This window comes from Coregonus clupeaformis, chromosome 29 (assembly GCF_020615455.1).
Source record: "Coregonus clupeaformis isolate EN_2021a chromosome 29, ASM2061545v1, whole genome shotgun sequence".
NCBI classification, from domain to species: Eukaryota; Metazoa; Chordata; class Actinopteri; order Salmoniformes; family Salmonidae; genus Coregonus; species Coregonus clupeaformis.
Window position 1 is genome coordinate 9,579,495 of NC_059220.1, and position 20,934 is coordinate 9,600,428.

Consider the following 20,934-nt stretch of genomic DNA (forward strand, 5'->3'; position numbering starts at 1 on the left):
ACCCCTGGACCATAGTCTCCAGTGTCAGAGAATAACAGCAGCTGTTAGGAGACTACAGTATCTCGCTAAACTAATCTCAGAATCAAGATCCAAATCTCACATGCTCTAACAGTCTATTACAGTGCCTTCAGAAAGTATTCACACCCAATGACTTTTTCCAAATTCTGTTGTGTTACAGCTTGAATTTAAAATGGATTACATTGAGATTTTTTGTCACTGGCCTACACACAATACCCCTTAATGTCAAAGTGGGATTATGTTTTTTGAAACTTTTACAAATGAATTAAAAATGAAAAGCTGAAATGTCTTGAGTCACAGATTCAACCACTAAGACGAGGGAGGTTTTCCAATGCCTCGCAAAGAAGAGCACCTATTGGTAGATGGGTAAAAAAAAAAGCAGACATTGAATATCCCTTTGAGCATGGTGAAGTTATTGATAACTTTGGATGGTGTATCAATACACCCAGTCACTACAAAGATACAGGGTCCTCCTAGTTGCCGGAGAGGAAGGAAACTGCTCAGGGATTGGTGACTTTAAAACAGTTACACAGTTTAATGGCTGTGATAGGAGAAAACTGAGGACGGATCAAAAACCTTGTAGTTATTACACAATACTAACCTAATTGACAGAGTGAAAATAAGGAAGCCTGTACAGAATAAAAATATTCCAAAACATGTATCCTGTTTGCAACAAGGCACTAAAGTAATACTGCAAAAAATGTGGCAATGCAATTAACGTTTTGTCCTGAATACAAAATGTTATGTTTGGGGCAAATCCAATACAACACATTACTGAGTACCACTCTCCATATTTAGCATAGTGGTGGCTGCATCATGCTGTGGGTATGCTTGTAATCGTTAAGGACTGGGGAGTTTTTCCAGAATAAAAAATAAACGGAATGGAGCTAGGCACAGGCAAAATCCTAGAGGAAAACCTTGTTCAGTGTGCTTTCCACCAGACACTGGGGGATGAATTCACCTTTTAGCAGGACAATAACCTAAAACACAAGGCCAAATCTACACTGGAGTTGCTTACCAAGAAGACAGTGAATGTTCCTGAGTGGCCGAGTTACAGTTTTGACTTAAATCTGCTTGAAAGTCTATGGTATGACTTGATAATAGCTGTCTAGCAACAACCAACTTGACAGAGCTTGAATAATTTTTTAAAGAATAATGGGCAAATATTGTACAATCCAGGTGTGCAAAGCTTTTAAGAGACTTACCCAGAAAGTCTCACAGCTGTAATCGCTGCCAAAGGTGATTCTAACATGTATTGACTCAGGGGTGTGAATACTTATGTAAATTAGATATTTCTGTATTTCATTTTCAATAAATTAGCAACATTTTCTAAAAACATGTATTATGTGTAGATGGGGTATTGTGTGTAGATGGGTGAGAAATAGATGTAATCTATTTTGAATTCAGGCTGTAACACAACAAAATGTGGAATAATTAAAGGGGTATGAATACTTTCTGAAGGCACTGTACAAGACACTAGCAAGACCCATTACAAAACGAACTTAAAAAGATGAGAGAGGCCTGTAATTTTCATCATAGGTACACGTCAACTATGACAGACAAAATGAGAATTTTTTTTCCAGAAAATCACATTGTAGGAATTTTTATGAATTTATTTGCAAATTATGGTGGAAAATAAGTATTTGGTCAATAACAAAAGTTTCTCAATACTTTGTTATATACCCTTTGTTGGCAATGACACAGGTCAAACGTTTTCTGTAAGTCTTCACAAGGTTTTCACACACTGTTGCTGGTATTTTGGCCCATTTCTCCATGCAGATCTCCTCTAGAGCAGTGATGTTTTGGGGCTGTCGCTGGGCAACACGGACTTTCAACTCCCTCCAAAGATTTTCTATGGGGTTGAGATCTGGAGACTGGCTAGGCCACTCCAGGACCTTGAAATGCTTCTTACGAAGCCACTCCTTCGTTGCCCGGCGGTGTGTTTGGGATCATTGTCATGCTGAAAGACCCAGCCACGTTTCATCTTCAATGCCCTTGCTGATGGAAGGAGGTTTTCACTCAAAATCTCACGATACATGGCCCCATTCATTCTTTCCTTTACACGGATCAGTCGTCCTGGTCCCTTTGCAGAAAAAACAGCCCCAAAGCATGATGTTTCCACCCCCATGCTTCACAGTAGGTATGGTGTTCTTTGGATGCAACTCAGCATTCTTTGTCTTCCAAACACGACGAGTTGAGTTTTTACCAAAAAGTTATATTTTGGTTTCATCTGACCATATGACATTCTCCCAATCCTCTTCTGGATCATCCAAATGCACTCTAGCAAACTTCAGACGGGCCTGGACATGTACTGGCTTAAACAGGGGGACACGTCTGGCACTGCAGGATTTGAGTCCCTGGCGGCATAGTGTGTTACTGATGGTAGGCTTTGTTACTTTGGTCCCAGCTCTCTGCAGGTCATTCACTAGGTCCCCCCGTGTAGTTCTGGGATTTTTGCTCACCGTTCTTGTGATCATTTTGACCCCACGGGGTGAGATCTTGCGTGGAGCCCCAGATCGAGGGAGATTATCAGTGGTCTTGTATGTCTTCCATTTCCTAATAATTGCTCCCACAGTTGATTTCTTCAAACCAAGCTGCTTACCTGTTGCAGATTCAGTCTTCCCAGCCTGGTGCAGGTCTACAATTTTGTTTCTGGTGTCCTTTGGCAGCTCTTTGGTCTTGGCCATAGTGGAGTTTGGAGTGTGACTGTTTGAGGTTGTGGACAGGTGTCTTTTATACTGATAACAAGTTCAAACAGGTGCCATTAATACAGGTAACGAGTGGAGGACAGAGGAGCCTCTTAAAGAAGAAGTTACAGGTCTGTGAGAGCCAGAAATCTTGCTTGTTTGTAGGTGACCAAATACTTATTTTCCACCATAATTTGCAAATAAATTCATAAAAAATCCTACAATGTGATTTTCTGGATTTTTTTCCCTCAATTTGTCTGTCATAGTTGACGTGTACCTATGATGAAAATTACAGGCCTCTCTCATCTTTTTAAGTGGGAGAACTTGCACAATTGGTGGCTGACTAAATACTTTTTTCCCCCACTGTATTCCCTAATTTCTTATCAGATACCCTTGTGAATTTTTTTCTTTTTTTTTGTATTGCTTACAGATTTGAATACCTCAACTTTGCCTCAATTTATAAACTCCTCAAAAGAAATTGATGAAGTCTTGGTGAATTACATGTGTTATTATTACTTGTGTACACATGCTCAAATTTTGATCTTGGTTCTTCTACAGATAACCCGAGTCGATTATTTCTAGGTAGTTCTTAGTATCTTTTTTTAGACTAGTGGTCATTATGTAAACAAACAACAACAACAAAAACGTTTGTGTTACGAGGAGCCTAGTAGGATACCTAGTCACGTTATATTAACACCTTATTCTTTAAGGTATTTTCAAGACAGCTGTATCTTAGAGAATGGGAATTCAGTGAATCTGAAAATATGTCAAAGCACACAAACTTTCAAAATGAGTCCTTGGATCTTTTATTACCTTCAATGTAAAGAAGATCAAGAAGTTATAAAAACGTAGACTTTAATAACAGCTTCGACCATTAAAGCCAGATGTAAAAGGGCAGCTCTGGTGAAGAGCAGTGACCCATGCATTGTCTGCCATCCAGAATGGAGAGTCCTGTTTATTACATCCAGATGGGTGACTAATAGTTTCACATGAGGACACAGTCTCCTTTGAATGTCCATGTTATAGACAGGGGCTGTCACAAATGGCACCCTATTCCCTATAGCCTATAGTGCACTAGATTTTACCAGGGCCTTTAGGAAAATGGCACCTTATTATCGATTTAGTGTGGGAATAGGGTGCCATTTGGGACATATCCAGGGACTAGAGGAGAGTGTGTGGATGAGATGAGGGTTTGTCGAATAAAGAAATGTAATATAGTCCTGGAATACTGTTCCCCGTTTTGTCTCAGTACCATGATAATGCAGTGTGTATGAAAGACAAAAAGGAAATGAATACGTTGCACTTCAAGGGGCATTTTTTGTGCATTTACTGTATTTAATCTGACATTCTGTACAAATCCTCAAAACAGTTATGTAATGACTTGTGGTTGTCTTATTATTATTACTGTGTTATTATGTCCCTTGGCCCGGAACTCAAGGCCAAGTTAGGAAAATAAACAAGCTGTCAGTATCTCTCTTGAAATGTTGCACAGCTGGACTGACGAGATAGATTTCCTATTGAAACAGCCTTTGAATGCTTTGAATGGACTCTTGTGAATTATATTGTTATGCATTATATATTGTATATGTATGAAATAACACATATGGAATCATGTAGTAACCAAAAAGTGTTAAACAAATCAAAATATATAGTAGCCACCCTTTGCCTTGATGACAGCTTCGCACACTCTTGGCATTCTCTCAACCAGCTTCATGAGGTAGTCACTTGGAATGCATTTCAATTAACAGCTGTGCCTTGTTAAAAGTTAATTGAAAGTTGTGGAATTTATTTCCTTCTTAATGCATTTGAGCCAATCAGTTGTGTTGTGACAAGGTAGGGGTGGTATACAGAAGATAGCCCTATTGGGTAAAAGACGAAGTACATATTAAGGCAAGAACAGCTCAAATAAGCAAAGAGAAACGACAGTCCATCATTACTTTAACACATGAAGGTCAGTCAATCTGGAAAATGTCAAGAACTTTGAAAGTTTCTTCAAGTGCAGTCAAGCGCTATGATGAAACTGGCTCTCATGAGGACAGCCACAGGAAAGGAAGACCCAGAGTTACCTCTGCTACAGAGGATCAGTTCATTAGAGTTACCAGCCTCAGAAATTGCAGCCCAAATAAATGCTTCACAGAGTTCAAGTAACAGACACATCTCAACATCAACTGTTCAGAAGAGACTGCGTGAATCAGGCCTTCATGGTTGAATTGCTGCAATGAAACCACTACTAAAGGACACCAATAATAAGAAGAGACTTGCTTGGGCCAAGAAACACAAGCAATGGACATTAGACTGGTGGAAATCTGTCCTTTGGTCTGATGAGTCCAAATTTGAGTTTTTTGTTCCAACCGCCGTGTCTTTGTGAGATGCAGAGTAGGTGAACGGATGATCTCCGCATGTGTATTTCCCACCGTGAAGCACTGAGGAGGAGGTGTGATGGTGTGGGGATGCTTTGCTGATGACACTGTCTGTGATTTATTTAGAATTCAAGGCACACTTAACCAGCATGGCTACCACAGCATTCTGCAGCGATACACCATCCCATCTGGTTTGCTCTTAGTGGGACTATCATTTGTTTTTCAAAAGGACAATGACCCAAAACACACCTCCAGGCTGTGTAAGGGCTATTTGACCAAGAAGGAGAGTGATGGAGTGCTGCATCAGATGACCTGGCCTCAACAATCACCCGACCTCAACCCAATTGAGATGATTTGGGATGAGTTGGACCGCAGAGTGAAGGAAAAGCAGCCAACAAGTGCTCAGAATATGTGGGAACTCCTTCAAGGCTGTTGGAAAAGCATTCCAGGTGAAGCTGGTTGAGTGAATGCCAAGAGTGTGCAAAGCTGTCATCAAGGCAAGGGATGGGTACTTTAACACTTTTTTGGTTACTACATGATTCCATATGTGTTATTTCATAGGTTTGATGTCTTCACTATTATTCTACAATGTAGAAAATAGTAAAAATAAAGAAAAACCCTTGAATTAATAGGTGTGTCCAAACTTTTGACTGGTACTGTATGTTACAAACTGTACAGTGTATGGGCAGAGCACCTGCAAAAGACCTCTCCCTTGAAGTCAACTACAGGCAGAAAATTATTCTGAATGTCAACCTATACAGATTTAGGATCTTAATTTGAGCCAGATTGCTACAGCAGGAAAATAATCATGCAGCAACAGGACATTTGAATTATTATGTGGATTGTAATTAATAGACATTTTTGTAGGGGTTCATACAGTTTTATAAGGGAAAATCAAGTCTGAAATTTCAAAGTGGAAATTACAACCTTCAGAATCCTTTTAAAACCTCAAATACACTACGAGTTTTACATTTCCTGCACTGCAGAACAATTCTGTAACAGGGTGATCAAATTAAGATCATACATCTGTACACATGGCGTTATATCAAGTTCAATTTACATTAGCCTACTTAGCCTACAGTTCTGCTCAGGTCATGACGCCCCTTTCTTGAGAGTGTCTTCTCCCCCTCCTTGAGGGACTTTGAACAAGTCTCTAGACTAGCCCCACCTCTACTTCTACAGATGTAGGAGATTCATTTGAGCCAGTTTGCGATATTTTTTTGGGGGGGAAATGTGAATTATTATAATTAAATAAAAAATATTGTACGGGTTGATACAATTGTGTTAGGGCAAATCAAGTCAGACATTTTAAAGTGGAAATTACTAACTTTAAAAGCCTGTTTAAACATTAAATACACAACAAGTTTTGCATTTCGTGCTGTGCAGGACAATTCTCAGCAGCAAAATAGTGATCAAATTAAGATTCTACATCTGTAGTAAGGTACAATTACGCATGGAGTCAACCGAACCAAATTATTGACTTGAACAAAAGGAGTCACTTGTCAAATTACTTGACTCTCTCTTTCAAATGATGCTGAGCCCTCCTCGCCACCAGTGACATCTGTCAACCCAAGATAAGACAGTAAAACAATGCCGAACCTAGATGACCTGCTCGTCCACATCGGAGATTTCGGACCATACCAAAGGAGAATCACTGTCCTCGGATCTCTGCCGGTACTGACCTTCGCGTTCGTCCTCGTAGGAGTCGTGTTCTTGGGGAACACCCCAGTGCACTGGTGCCGGACCTCCGGGACAGAGCGCATCCAGGATGAATGTGAATGGACGGACAAGGAGCTGCGTGAACTCACCGTCCCGCTGTTGGATGAGTCAGGGCAGGGCGCGTCGGGCGCCTACAGCCGCTGCCAGAGGTTCGATGTGGACTGGAAGTTCTGGAACGGCAGCCAGAGCAACTGCAGTGACCTCAACGACTGGCCCTTGATTTCTAATCTCACCAAGTTACCGGTAGTCGCGTGCGACAGCGGCTGGGTGTTTGATCCGTCTCGCACTACTATCGTTTCAGAGGTAAATTTGGGCTGCAAAAAAACCCCGCAGTGTCTGGAAGTTCAGGAGTTCAAGTTCTACTAAGAAATAAATGAATGAATTAATACATTAATTGTATTTAACCTTACATGTATCAGGGAGCCATACTGAGACCAATGTCTATTTTACAGATGAACCTTGCATTACACAAATTACAGAAAATACACACATCAACATAAAAATACAAAATGCAAGCAGAAAAAAACACATGTTCATAAAAAACAAAGACATTCATCAGTAAAAAGGTCCTCAATCAGCATTCTGAATTGTCCTAGAGGAATCAAAACATCACATTTCAGAACATTTTGAAGAAGAAAACTAAAAGCTGATTTATCTAACTCAGTAGACCAAAGGAATTTCCAGAGTTAGCCATCCCTGAGACCGGGTGTGGTAACGCCTATGTCTAAAGTTTAGTAATGATGTTAGGTACAGTGGGACTTTTTGTAAAAGGGCTTTATAAATGAAAACTTTCTGTTAGAGAATGCAGTGATGAGTGCTAAAACTGTCACCCATAATAAAGTGCAGTGCGCTATGATAAACTGCATCTAAAAGCTTTAATGAAGTAGCAGCTGTGTTCATATATGATGTCGCCATAATTTAGGACCGATAGGACCTTCAACTGAATAATCTGCTTTCTACTATTTAGCGAGAGGCAGGACCTATTTCTATAGAATAAGTCCATTTATATTCTCAGCTTCTTAACTAACTCCTCAATATGCTTTTTAAAAGACAGCTTTTCATCTATCCAGATGCCCATATACTTGTAAGCAGGGACACGATCAAAATGGACACCATCCAAAGTACATATGCTTAAATCATCAGAGTTGTTTTTATGCGCTCTAGAGAACAACATATACTTAGTTTTACTTGCACTCAATACTAATTTCAGGTCAATAAGGGTTTTCTTTAATACAATGAAGGCAGACTATAGTTCAGATAGAGCACGATCAACCGTGGGGGCGATAGCATACACAGCAGTATCATCAGCATACCAGCAATGTTCCCTCTAAACTGCATGTGTACGCGGGCGCGCAGTGGCCCCAAGACTGCCGCGCAGTGGCCCCAAGACTGCTGTGCAGAGCACAGAATAAATATCAGCCCACAGAGAGAAGCACGAGATTGAACTTCACTCAACTTTCTAGAGTTTTCCGTGTTAGTTAACACTATCAACGTTTCCCTTTACTGTGGCAATTGTGATCGAATCAACGCAATATTAGCCACTTTCAATGCAACATACCGAAACATAACGAACTACGCAAGAGATTTTGTAGTAGGCAGAACGCATTGAAGTAGTATTCTTTTGCACATGACTCAGCTGTACTCTACACAGACCGTGCGGCATAACCAATCCGAGCTGCAGTAGACCTATATGCAAATAGACCATTGCCATATATGGATCTGTGCCATTTACTTTGAACTGGACATGTTTACAGCTGTGGTCATGAGTAGATGCGCTTGTTTTGAGATCAAAGCAAGAGCTTCATGAAGCCACGTGTGCACATTTTGTTCATATCCTTTGCTAGTTAGTGAGTTATTAGCCCAGTTATAGATAATTTGTAGTCAGCAATAGGGGAGTGATTGCTTCCTACAAGAGCACAAAACGTGCATTTCTAGACATCTTTGAAAAGCAAGTCAGGTAAAGAGCTTTTTTTTTGTGTCTTAAAGGGGCAGTGTTGTATTTTGAGACAGGCTTGAATAAGCTAAGTAGCCAATAGGCAGAGGGTAGCATAATTTGTCTGATTCTCTGTAATAATCATATGGAAATAAAGTGGTTTCTTCCATCAAACAACACAACAACATTTTCAACCTCCTTGTCTGAAAGACAAGTGGATAAACAGGTTAATGTCAAGCCCTGCATGTTTTTTTCAAAAGTCTCATGGAATCTAGGCCTACATTGAACACCACACATTGGCTGCTACTGTAGGCTGAATGATATAACAGCTATTTCCATGTTAAAATGTTATGGGGTGCATTTTCTCCATTGTTTTTGATGGTAGGCCACTCAAAATTTACTGAATAGCCTATTATCCAGGATAATTTCATAATGCCAACAAAAGTTAAAGTGCTGTGCAACATTTATCATCTGTAATTTGACAGCATGTTAGCATCTCTGAGTAGCCACCCTAAGGGTCACTCCTTCATCTTAAACTAAGCATGACGTCATCCCTTGAGCAAGGTTCTGTTTTCTCAGCAGTATAAAAGGTGCATTTGTCACAAACACACGTCATGTTATCTATGCATTTACTAGTTTATGTATTTATCTATCCCAGTTTTCCTTAGTGTGTGAGGATTCATGGCTAGCAGATTTCAGTCAGGTGTCCCTGGCTGGAGGGTTCTTCATCGGTGCTTTTGTCATTGGATACTTGGCAGACAGGTACATCAGCATTTTGTTTAAACACTGTGATAATAACAACAAAAAGCATCAGTCAATGTAAATGCAACCAAAGCAGCAGTGATATACTGTAAATAAATATTGTCAATATAACCTGTATGGGTATTATGAGAGCATTCCCCCTTATGCAGCAGTATAGAAACGCTACTCCCTTACTGCTCCGTTTATGACATTAACTTTGTATAGCCTAAAAGAGTTCTTCTGACGTGACGCTTTTTAATCGTTTTAATGATGTCAATTGCATTCTTAAAACATTTTCATTATTCCTCCTCCAACAGGTTTGGCAGGAAGCCCTGTTTCATCCTGTCTATGTTTGGCCTGGGGGTGTCAGGGATAGCTGTGATGCTGTCACCCTTTTACCCCCTGCTGCTGCTCTTCAGAGTTCTGCAGGGCTTCTGTTGCAAGGGAGCATGGACAGTCAGCTATGTATTTAGTATGTTGTTTTCTCAACTCACGGTGACTGGTATGGAAGTACCAGAATCAAGCCTTAAATGTGAAATACTGTTATGTAAGGGAGGTGTTCTCTGCTCTTTGCTGACTAGAAATGCAGTCACATGGCAGTCACACATAACATCACTGAAACACATGGGTATTGTTTTTACAAAGTTACAATTTATTAATAAAATATGCAAAATGATAAATCACAGAACACCGAAACAGAACACAGAAACGCAGTCCATACAAGGTTTTTAGGTAGAAAGTCAGTGTCCATTTACTAGTGATCAGAGGAATGATATGGGAGGTTTTCTGCTTCGTTCTGTACCTGCTCCTGCTCCGACGTTTCTGTTATTGTAGTCTTTCTTGTTTTTGTCTTTGATAGTCATTGAGTTCTTTGGATCAAACAACCGGAAGTTTGTCTCATTGGTGTCCCGTAGTTTTTATTCTACTGGGATGACCATCCTACCTCTCTTGGCATACTTCCTGCCCTCCTGGAAAACCCTGCAGCTGGCCATGAGTCTCCCCTGCTTCATCTTCATCACTTACTTTTGGTAATATGTCAATATTTCCGCACACACACACACACACACACACACACACACACACACACACACACACACACACACACACACACACACACACACACACACACACACACACACACACACACACACACACACACACACACACACACACTGATCAAGTAGGTGACAGTTGTTGTTCTGGGGACCTTGTGGCATGTCTTATGAAATTGGAATGCAATATTGTACTTTATAAAAATGCAATCTACCTAGATGATCCTATACTGTGTGGTGTCCAGGGGGTTGGGTAAAACATAAGAGATTAAGATGATGATGATGATGATGATTATTATTATTATAATACGAATATAAAAATACCTTTTCCCTTTCAGGCTCATTCCAGAATCTCCTCGCTGGTTGTTGTCACAAAGAAGAACCAAAGAGGCTATGAGGATCGCTGAAAACATTGCCAAGTGTAATAAGAGAACTGTCCCTGAGAATTTCGAAGAGGTTGCCTACTTTTAATTTCCGAAACATCTTGTTGTGCTTCATAGAGCTCTCTTCAGAGTAGTGTAAACTGCTATCTACAGTAGATGGAAGATGGGAGGCTGATACTATAGAAGTGAAAGTGTACACATTTAGTGCAACAGTTTATCAATCCTAATTTGGGGGGCTGGAGGCGGTGACGTTACCCGCTAAACCAGCCTCAGCCGCAGGCACATCACTTATCACATATCAGTCTTTTTTTCAGTTTGATCTTCTGGAGGAGAAGCAGGAGCAGGAGGCAGAGATAAGTCATCCGTCGTTCATGGATCTGTTTAGGATGCCCAACATGAGAAGAAACACCCTGATCCTCATCTACGCCTGGTAAGAGACACGCCAACTGGGCAACAAGATATCACGATCTCACTTCAGTATTTAATGTTTGTCCAAGGCGGGGATGAACATCACATTTCGAAGTTTAGGCATTCATTCCGACTGGTTACGGTAAGGGTAAAGGTTTGGGTTAAAACAGAAATAAAATAAAAACGAGTGCCTATCACTGGGATTGAACCCGTGATCCTTGGAGCTGGAGCAGAGCCCAGCGGTTTAAGCCCTTCCGCTATCCCCGTCCACAGCACCCTAGCAAGCCGTGCGCCTACTAGATGTTAATAGGAGCTCACGTTGCCCCCACTGGACGGTATTTAAGGCATCTCCCGACGTCCTGGAGACCTGGACAAACTTTGTGACCTGGCTGAACTGGGAGCTGCTTGGACAGACAGCCAAATTACTCTGGGGGTGTGTCCATTAGAGCACACAGTTGCAAAGTGTTTTGCAAACAGAAATTAGTGTTTCTTATTTGACAAGTTTAGGTTAGTCGCTCCCTGTTTCGGCCTGTTTGCCCATGGTGCAATCATCCAGTAGGAGTTACAGTTTTTGTTATCGCTCTGGTGCAATTTTCACAAGTATGTGGTACATTTTCATAACTCAAGAACAGATCATCAAAAATACAGTTGTTTCAAAACTATAAGCACATTTTCAATTGACTAAGTACAATACACAAAATCATACAGTTACTTTTTCACCAAACTTCACCACACTGCTTTAATAAAATGTCATTGGCCAATACAGTACTGTAATACAGTAATATATGCCATTTACGTAGAAGACGTTTTTATCCAAAGAGACAACATTCCACCCATTATGGTATGTGACCCCAGTGGGAATCGAACCCACAACTCTGGTGTTGCTAGCGCCATGCTCTTACTAACTGAGCCACGTACAGGACCACTACAATACATAAGTACAATACAATACTGTAAAATACAATACACGATTACAATACAGGTGGACGATGTATGATTGCCATCCCCAGGAGCATACCACCCTCCTTCAGGCCATGGATGAGGCATGCAATGACATCAATCCAGAGATACAGTATGTCAGACTTGGATTTGCCATGCCAAAAGGTTTTCCCCCAGGTGTGGGAACAATTAAGATATTTACTGTGATTTCGATGAGAGCCTATGGCCAAATGCTCAAGACAGACTTGATGCAAACTAATGCCTTGCTAAACATTTTGTTTCTTTCATTTCTTTAATTTGATTAGATTGTGAAATATGTCTTGAATGATCACACCTTTGATCACACATGGGATAGAAATTATGGACATTTGATGTTCAGTCGATTGCAATGGGTAGTGCAAGTGTAATGTGAAAACATTGTTATGTACTGTAATTTACAGTACTGTAGCATACTACATTCAAAGAGACATTTTGAAACATGTATCTTACATTTTTTGCTATTGGATTGATTGAGAATACATCATTGTGTTGTGTTTTGGTGATTAAACCAATGCATTCATTATACAGTGCCTTCGGAAAGTATTCAGACCCCTTGACTTTTTTCAAATGTTGTTACATTACAGCTTTATTCTAAAATTGATTAAATTGTTTTTTTCTCTCATCAATCTACACACAATACTCCATAATGACAAAGCAAAAACAGGTTTTAGAAATTTTTGCTGATTAAAAATGAAATACACTGAAATATCACATTTACATAAGTATTCAGACCCTTTACTCAGTACTTTGTTGAAGCACCGTTGGCAGCGATTACGGCATCGAGTCTTCTTGGGTATGACGCTACAAGCTTGGCATACCTGTATTTGGGGAGTTTCTCCCATTCTTTTCTGCAGATCCTCTCAAGCTCTGTCAGGTTGGATGGGGAGCGTTGCTGCACAGCTATTTTCAGGTCTCTCCAGAGATGTTCGATCGGGTTCAAGTCTGGGCACTGGCTGGGCCACTCAAGGACATACAGAGACTTGTCCCGAAGCCACTCCTGCGTTGTCTTGGTTGTGTGCTTAGGGTCTTTGTCCTGTTGGAAGGTGAACCTTCGCCCCAGTCTGAGGTCCTGAGTGCTCGGGAGCAGGTTTTCATCAAGGATCTCTCTATACTTTGCTCAGTTCATCTTTCCCTCGATCCTGACTAGTCTCCCAGTCCCTGCCGCCACCATGCTTTACCGTAGGGATGGTGCCAGGTTTCCTCCAGACGTGACGCTTGGCATTCAGGCCAAAGAGTTCAATCTTGGTTTCATCAGACCAGATAATCTTGTTTCCATGGTCTGAGAGTCCTTTAGGTGCCTTTTCGCAAACTCCAAGCGGGCTGTCATGTGCCTTTTACTGAGGAGTGGCTTCCGTTTGGCCACTCTACCATAAAGGCCTGATTGGTGGAGTGCTGCAGAGATGGTTGTCCTTCTGAAAGGTTCTCCCATCTCCACAGAGGACCTCTAGAGCTCTGTCAGAGGGACCATTGGCCCTTCTCCCCAGATTGCTCAGTTGGCCGGGTGGCCAGCTCTAGGAAGAGTCTTGGTGGTTCCAAACTTCTTCCATTTAAGAATGATGGAGGCCACTGTGTTCTTGGGGACCTTCAATGCTGCAGACATTTTTTGGTACCCTTCCCCAGGTCTGTGCCTCGACATAATCCTGTCTCGGAGCTCTACGGACAATTCCTTCGACCTCATGGCTTGGTTTTTGCTCGGATATGCACTGTCAACTATGGGACCTTATATAGACAGGTGTGTGCCTTTCCAAATCATGTCCAGTCAATTGAATTGACCACAGGTGGACTCCAATCAAGTTGTAGAAACATCTCAAGGATGATCAATGGAAACAGGATGCACCTGAGCTCAATTTCGAGTCTCATAGTGAAGGATCTCAATACTTATGTAAATACTTTTTTTATTTTTATTTTTTTTATAGATTTGCAAACATTTCAAAAAACCTGTTTTCGCTTTGTCATTATGGGGTATTGTGTGTAGATTGCTGAGGATTTTTTATTTATTTAATAAATTTTAGAATAAGGCTGTAACGTAACAAAATGTGAAAAAACGTCAAGGTGTCTGAGTACTTTCTGAACGCCCTGTATGTCACAGTAAACGTATATTTTGGGTCAATGGTGGTGTGGTGATGTCTAGAAACAAATTAATGCACAATGAAAGGTTTTGAATGTAAGACTGGCTTCGTTAAAAGTGTTACCAGTTTGGAGTTTTGTACTAAGAGTTTAGAAAATTCACTACATACTTGTGAAAATAGTACAAAAGCCATAAAAAAAGTTACTGCCATGGCAGGAGCCAGACACGTTTGAAATGTTATTGATGTTTACTGTTCCACTCAAATAAAAGAGTACGCTACATAAAGATACAGTTTGCAACACATCATGCCGTACTCACCTGGAGAAAAATATTTTACTGCATTTAATTGAACAAATGCCACACATCCTCATCATCACCATGGAAATGAAATTATGTTGTGCCTTTTGCCACAGATTTTGAGCCAGGTGAGTGCCGCATGCTGTTCTGTGACGCCCGTTAAAAAATACTTCATCTGTACATGAAATCCTCAGATCAATCGATCCAAAACTTCACCCTGTCTCTGTCATGGGCAACATTCCACATTAACTGCTCCCTGCTGCTCTTCCCAAGGTTCACAAGCGCAGTTGTTTTCCAAGGGCTGGTTCTCCGCCTGGGTATCACTGGAGACAATATCTTCCGCGATTTCTTCATCTCTGCAGCCGTGGAGCTGCCCACCGGCCTCATCTTCTACCTGTTGGTGGACAGGGTGGGACGGAGACCTCTCATGGCTGTGTCTAACTTCATAGGAGGAGTCGCCTGCCTCATAGTGCCCTTCGTCTCAGTAGGTCAGTAGGTATTTTAATGTATTATTTCAAGTAGGAGTATAGAGACTTGTCCACTATCTGCATTATTATGTTATTAAGCTCAGAATGCAGATGTAATTGTAGTGGGGAGAAAGTGAGAAAGTGTTTGGGGTGGGATTCGATCCCATGTTGCTCCTGGTGGTGGCATTTCAAGCTGAAGAAGGAGGTTAGCCAATTAAAACTCCGTTACACAACTCTGATGATAACTGACATGTGAAAGCTCAGAATGAAAATAATGGATTCTGAGAATATTTTTTCTCCTCCTTTTATGGGTTTTTATTTTCCTCCCTTTCTTCCTGATCCTTTACTTTAGTTAGGAGATTATCTGTTGTAATCCCATCCTGAATTTTTTTGGGGGGTTGACCATTCTGCTTAATTTGGCCGTTAAAATATGATGCATAGTTTAATATATTCAACCTCTTTTCCTCTCCCTATAGACTATCTGTGGCTAAAGAAAGCCATAGCGATCATTGGGAGGCTTTCTGTCACCATTGGATTCGAGACTGTCAATTTTGCCAACTCTGAGCTGTATCCAACACCTCTCAGGTGAGAGTGGGACCAAATAATAACATCAAACTCAAATCATTAATGCTGCTCAATCCTAACGTTTTCACAACCTGGATTACATACTGGTAGTCAGTTTAGTACTCGAGACCCGTCTCCGTCTTGAGTCCGGTCTCGTGACCACCTATCGAGTGTCTTGGTCTTGTCTCAGTCTCGGGCAGTGAGGACTCGTAATTTCTTTACGAGACCAGCCGAGACCAGCGGAGTAAAAAACTCATAACTATCCGTTTCCTTTCAGTTAGTGCATAAAACCGGTTCGCCAGTCCAAATATATACACACCTTTCTTGAAACATGAATATCTTAACAGCTTTATCTATTATAGACATGTTTGCGAAGTGGCGAACCTATAGGCCTTCAGTATGTGACAGGTCCGTGATTCTGAAAGGACAGTTACGGTAATACCAGCGCACTCATGTAGGAGAGTGCACTTTTTGTAAAACACAAAGGGCCAGTGGTGTAGTGGAGGGTATAATAGGTATAAACCGTAAACCAACTTTTTTCCCAGTGGGCATTGCGTATACTCACTTCTTAATCCCTACTGATGTGTATCAAAGTAGTGTAGTAGAGGTATACGACTCATCAGTTATGTAGTACAATAGAGAAGTAATGCACAAAGTAGCCTACACAATCGCAAAGCACGTTAAATATATTCACATGCGCGCCGCACACAGCACACAGCCTAGTTTCAGCAGAATATCATCTGCAGGCAGCAAGAGTGTGCAGCTCTCAACTGGTTTTGGCATGGAATGACATCTGTAGCCGGTAGGGTAGGAAAGACGTTTCACCTTATGATATCTACCAGTAAATGCTAACTAAGGCAACAATGGGTGTGCAAACCAGGCATTGAAAAAATGTAGTCCAAAGTGTTGATTAGTAGGCTATTTGTGACACGCAGTTGTCATCATGTGCTGTTTGCATCAGGGGCGTAGAAAACTCATTAAAAAAATGGGAAAACATAGGATCTTTCACACAGGGTGCCTTTCCTTCGCTGGGCGGGCCGTTTGGGAACTTTTTTGGCAAAATTATAGTATACCCACTTCTCCAAGCACCGCTACACCACTGAATAGGGCCGATGGAAAGACAGCAGTCACACAGCATGATGTTAAAGGATAAGCAGTCACACAGCATGATGTTAAAGGATAAGCAGTCACACAGCAGGATGTTAAAGGATAAGCAGTCACACAGCATGATGTTAAAGGATAAGCAGTCACACAGCATGATGTTAAAGGATAAGCAGTCACACAGCATGATGTTAAAGGATAAGCAGTCACACAGCATGATGTTAAAGGATAAGCAGTCACACAGCATGATGTTAAAGGATAAGCAGTCACACACAGCATGATGTTAAAGGATAAGCAGTCACACAGCATGATGTTAAAGGATAAGCAGTCACACAGCATGATGTTAAAGGATAAGCAGTCACACACAGCATGATGTTAAAGGATAAGCAGTCACACAGCATGATGTTAAAGGATAAGCAGTCACACAGCATGATGTTAAAGGATAAGCAGTCACACAGCATGATGTTAAAGGATAAGCAGTCACACACAGCATGATGTTAAAGGATAATCAGTCACACAGCAGGATGTTAAAGGATAAGCAGTCACACAGCATGATGTTAAAGGATAAGCAGTCACACAGCATGATGTTAAAGGATAAGCAGTCACACAGCATTATGTTAAAGGATAAGCAGTCACACAGCATGATGTTAAAGGATAAGCAGTCACACAGCATGATGTTAAAGGATAAGCAGTCACACAGCAGGATGTTAAAGGATAAGCAGTCACACACAGCATGATGTTAAAGGATAAGCAGTCACACAGCATGATGTTAAAGGATAAGCAGTCACACACAGCATGATGTTAAAGGATAAGCAGTCACACAGCATGATGTTAAAGGATAAGCAGTCACACACAGCATGATGTTAAAGGATAAGCAGTCACACACAGCATGATGTTAAAGGATAAGCAGTCACACACAGCATGATGTTAAAGGATAAGCAGTCACACACAGCATGATATTAAAGGATAAGCAGTCACACAGCATGATGTTAAAGGATAAGCAGTCACACACAGCATGATGTTAAAGGATAAGCAGTCACACAGCATGATGTTAAAGGATAAGCAGTCACACAGCATGATGTTAAAGTATAAGCAGTCACACACAGCATGATGTTAAAGGATAAGCAGTCACACAGCATGATGTTAAAGGATAAGCAGTCACACAGCATGATGTTAAAGGATAAGCAGTCACACAGCATGATGTTAAAGTATAAGCAGTCACACACAGCATGATGTTAAAGGATAAGCAGTCACACAGCATGATGTTAAAGGATAAGCAGTCACACACAGCATGATGTTAAAGGATAAGCAGTCACACAGCATGATGTTAAAGGATAGGCAGTCACACACAGCATGATGTTAAAGGATAAGCAGTCACACAGCATGATGTTAAAGGATAAGCAGTCACACACAGCATGATGTTAAAGGATAAGCAGTCACACAGCATGATGTTAAAGGATAAGCATTCACACAGCATGATGTTAAAGGATAAGCAGTCACACATAGCATGATGTTAAAGGATAAGCAGTCACACAGCATGATGTTAAAGGATAAGCAGTCACACAGAATGATGTTAAATGATAAGCAGTCACACAGCATGATGTTAAAGGATAAACAGTCACACAGCATGATGTTAAAGGATAAGCAGTCACACAGCAGGATGTTAAAGGATAAGCAGTCACACAGCATGATGTTAAAGGATAAACAGTCACACAGCATGATGTTAAAGGATAAGCAGTCACACAGCATGATGTTAAAGGATAAGCAGTCACACACAGCATGATGTTAAAGGATAAGCAGTCACACAGCATGATGTTAAAGGATAAGCAGTCACACAGCATGATGTTAAAGGATAAGCAGTCCATAAACTCAGACATAATAAGTCAGTAGGTCCCAGTCATAAGAATACAAAAACACAACCATTAAGCATTTCCCAATCGAAATGTACTACTATTACTTTGAAGTGGAACTGACAGCGTTTTAAATACTTTGCAGATATGAAACAAACAGACAATCATAATATCAGTCAAAAATATCAAATTCCCAATTTATGCCACAAAACCAACTTTATAAGAGGTTTTAAAAATAGGTTATATTTGACTCAACGTTCCATGACGTACACGAAGGCATTGTTGGCAGAATAGATGGATGCAGTTCAATGCATGATTAATATAATTCACCAATACAAAATAATATATTGTTATCAGGTTGTATATCACAGCTGGCCTGGTACATTGTTTGCTGCCTCCATTCGGGTTGCACTGTTTCAGTTTCAATGACTCAATACTCTGGATAAAAACTGACCTATGTAACTAAGGCTGGGAATGTCAATACAATCAAACTAGCAAGGGCAATGATCATGAGTCCCTTTTTTTCTCTTCAGTGTTAACCCTTTCATTTCCAACAAAAACTGAATAAATTAAATCAGAACATCATTGAAAATTATAATATTATTTTCCCTCAGCATGCTTTTTTTCACTATTCTGAAAGTCTAAAGAATCCATATGTTGTTCTGAAATATGAACACAGAAATACTGGACATTTTAAACTCTTATTATGGTGGTGATTTTACAAAATTACAATCATGGTCTTGAAATGGACTCGCATTTTTTCGGTCTCGGTCTTGACTCGGTCTCGGACCCCTTGTCCCCCTCCGGTCTTGGTCTTGACTCGGTCTCGCTTTAGGTGGTCTCGAACACAACACTGCTGGTAGTACTATATGCAGTAACATGCAATAATACACATTGGAATATGTGTAAACACTACTGTACGATCAAATGTTTGAAAATAATAATGAAATCATATTGATATGATGTAGTGTACTGTATATCAAGACTAATATTGCTTGTATTTGACAGAAACCTGGGCGTGTCTGTGTGCTCGTCAGCCAGTGACATAGGAGCTATAGCTGCCCCTTTCTTGCTCTACAGACTGGCCAGTATCTGGCAGGAACTGCCCCTCTTCCTCTATGGTATTTCACAATTGGATTTTTAATTTGGATTTTTAGTTGTATTTTTATTTTTGCATTTATTTTGTATTTTTGTGCCTTTTCCTTTGCAAAGATGATTACATTTTTTGGGTTGCACCTCCACTCACGTTGGTTGCCCTCCTCTTCTTTGTGTATTTTGTATTTTAGAAATAAGTGCAGATGAATTGATGAAGAAAATATTAAATATTAAACACTCACATTGACATCAAATGATTGATCTTACTGTGATATACAGCTCATTTCTGCGTCTCAGAATTGTCAGCTCTACTGCTTGATAATATTGTACCATGTGTATCTGTAGGTGTCATGTCAATGTTGTACAGTGGACTGGTCATGCTATTACCGGAGATGAGAGGCATCGATTTCCCTGAGACCATAGAAGACGTGGAGAACTTAAATGGGTATGTTTGTGTTTATGTTTGTGTTTATGTTTGTTTGTGTTTGTTTATGTTTATGTTTGTGTTGATGTTTGTGTATTTGTTTAGGTTTATGTTTGTGTTTGTGTTTATTGTTGTGTTTGTGTTTGTGTTTATGTTTGTGTTTGTGTTTGTGTTTATGTTTGTGTTTGTGTTTGTTTTTATGTTTATGTTTGTGTTGATATTAATTAGCATTAGCCCCTTATTATGCCCTCTTTGTGTTACCAGGAGGAGATACAGATAGGCCTCAAAAGGAAAAGACGGCAACAGAAATAACTAGACTATTTAACATATTTCATATATTTTGGTGAATTTCACACAGAAATACACACAAATGTAAACACGTACTGCTATCTGTTACTCAGCGAGTCTTGGGAGGAAGAAAAGTGACATGTAAAGTAGAATGGCGTAAAAGAGAGAGGAGCAAAAATTAAAAACGTTTATTTGTCTTTCAAACACTTTGTTTATAACATCATCAAATAAAAGGTTTCATACCATAACGATTGTTTGTTTAATGAACACCATTTTATATCTATGATAAATGTGATATTGAAAGTAATTGTGTACTGATGGAATAAAATAGCATTTTCAACATCCAGACGACAATGGCATTTCCTTTTTATAAAATATTTTGGGGTAGATCAAATTCAATATTGAAGAGAGATTGTGGCTTCTATCAATGTAATTGTCTGCAGCATTTCCAAACCCCCATACAGTGGGGAGAACAAGTATTTGATACACTGCCGATTTTGC

At 40.3% G+C, this 20,934-nt stretch overlaps 1 protein-coding gene across 1 annotated transcript; it reads left to right on the forward strand.

Annotated features, from left to right (window-relative positions):
• The first annotated feature begins 6,655 nt into the window (after positions 1-6,655).
• oct2 (organic cation transporter 2) lies at positions 6,656-20,700 on the forward strand. The gene is made up of 11 exons (XM_041854197.2): positions 6,656-7,087; positions 9,376-9,479; positions 9,776-9,930; positions 10,318-10,486; positions 10,849-10,966; positions 11,208-11,323; positions 14,918-15,132; positions 15,588-15,696; positions 19,635-19,747; positions 20,067-20,166; positions 20,410-20,700. The coding sequence occupies exons 1-11, from the start codon at positions 6,656-6,658 to the stop codon at positions 20,423-20,425; spliced, it is 1,647 nt and encodes a 548-aa protein (XP_041710131.2). The 3' UTR covers positions 20,426-20,700.
• Positions 20,701-20,934: the final 234 nt, after the last annotated feature.

Excerpts from the sequence above, each read along its gene's own strand:
- oct2 (XM_041854197.2), top strand. The coding sequence starts at position 6,656 with ATGCCGAACCTAGATGACCTGCTCGTCCACATCGGAGATTTCGGACCA. Across the intron at positions 9,931-10,317 it reads GACAGTCAGCTATGTATTTA|TCATTGAGTTCTTTGGATCA; the intron begins GTATGTTGTTTT and ends TGTCTTTGATAG. Across the intron at positions 15,133-15,587 it reads AGTGCCCTTCGTCTCAGTAG|ACTATCTGTGGCTAAAGAAA; the intron begins GTCAGTAGGTAT and ends CTCTCCCTATAG.